Source organism: Mesocricetus auratus, unplaced genomic scaffold, assembly GCF_017639785.1.
Source record: "Mesocricetus auratus isolate SY011 unplaced genomic scaffold, BCM_Maur_2.0 contig_8590_pilon_obj, whole genome shotgun sequence".
NCBI classification, from domain to species: domain Eukaryota; kingdom Metazoa; phylum Chordata; class Mammalia; order Rodentia; family Cricetidae; genus Mesocricetus; species Mesocricetus auratus.
In genome coordinates, this window is record NW_024430547.1 from 1 (window position 1) to 1,481 (window position 1,481).

At 40.7% G+C, this 1,481-nt stretch overlaps 1 protein-coding gene across 1 annotated transcript; it reads left to right on the forward strand.

The window, feature by feature from the left end:
• Window positions 1-7: 7 nt before the first annotated feature.
• LOC121138072 (PHD finger protein 6-like) lies at window positions 8-1,005 on the forward strand. Its single transcript, XM_040740888.1, has one exon. The coding sequence runs from the start codon at window positions 42-44 to the stop codon at window positions 894-896; it is 855 nt and encodes a 284-aa protein (XP_040596822.1). The 5' UTR covers window positions 8-41; the 3' UTR covers window positions 897-1,005.
• The last annotated feature ends 476 nt before the right edge of the window (window positions 1,006-1,481 follow it).

The following is a 1,481-nucleotide window of genomic DNA, read 5'->3' on the forward strand; positions in this document are numbered from 1 at the left end:
TTGAAGATGTCCAAAAGGAAATTAAAAGGGGCACAAAGCTGATGTGTTCTTTGTGCCATTGTCCTGGAGCAACAATCGGCTGTGATGTGAAAACATGCCACAGGACATACCACTACCACTGCGCACTCCATGATAAAGCTCAGATCCGAGAGAAACCTTCGCAAGGCATTTACATGGTTTATTGTCGAAAACACAAGAAAACTGCACATAATTCTGAAGCTGATTTAGAAGAAACTTTTAATGAACATGAACTGGAGCCGTCATCTCCAAAGACTAAGAAGAAAGGTCGCAAAGGAAGACCAAGAAAAACTAATTTTAAAGGGTTGGCAGGAGATACCAGATCTACATCCTCCCATGGAACAGACGAAATGGAAAGTAGTTCCTACCGAGATAGGTCTCCACACAGGAGCAGTCCTAATGACACCAGACCTAAATGCGGATTTTGCCATGTAGGGGAGGAAGAAAATGAAGCGAGAGGGAAGTTGCATATATTTAATGCCAAGAAGGCAGCCGCACATTATAAGTGCATGTTGTTTTCTTCTGGTACTGTTCAGCTCACAACAACATCAAGAGCAGAATTTGGAGATTTTGATATTAAAACTGTACTTCAGGAGATTAAACAAGGAAAAAGGATGAAATGTACACTTTGCAGTCAGCCTGGTGCTACTATTGGATGTGAAATAAAAGCCTGTGTTAAAACCTACCATTACCACTGTGGTGTACAAGACAAAGCAAAATACATTGAAAATATGTCACGAGGAATTTACAAACTCTATTGTAAAAATCATAGCGGAAATGATGAGCGAGATGAAGAAGATGAGGAACGAGAAAGTAAAAGCCGGGCAAGAGTAGCGATTGATCAGCAACTAACCCAGCAGCAGCTTAATGGAAACTAGGTTTGTGGCACAGGAGAGAGTTAGAAATCTGAGAATAAGACATCTGTAACTCCTCTGCTTTTTTCACTCTTTTCTAAAATATTAAAGGGTTTGTAACTTTTTACTGCCCAACTCTTAGATTCTTCATGGAACTGCCTAAAAACACCTTGTTTGTTATCTGACCCTTCACTAGACCGCCCAATTTGACATTCTTGATATTACGTAGCTGTAGTCCGCAGTTTCTGGGAAGCAATGGAAACACTATTAACCCTGTGTATACTGTCAGCAGTTAAAGCAGACCTTGAATAAAGTAACTGTATTTCTGGACTGAACAGAGTTCTACTATTTAGAGTGTTTAAGTTTGTAGTGGATCCATGCTCAAAGGAAACCGGAAGCAAGTTGTACTTCAAGATGCAAACACGCCTCCGGTGGCAGCACCTGGTAACTTGTGAACTTTTTTTTCCACACTCAAGCAATGGAAACTACAAATGGAAAGAACCTTATTTTTGTCTTGGCTTTGACAGCACATGTTAAATGTTTCTTCTGGGAACCATGCTGAAGCCTTCCTATGGTCCTTTTTAGAGTTGTTCTCGCTGGCCAGCATGG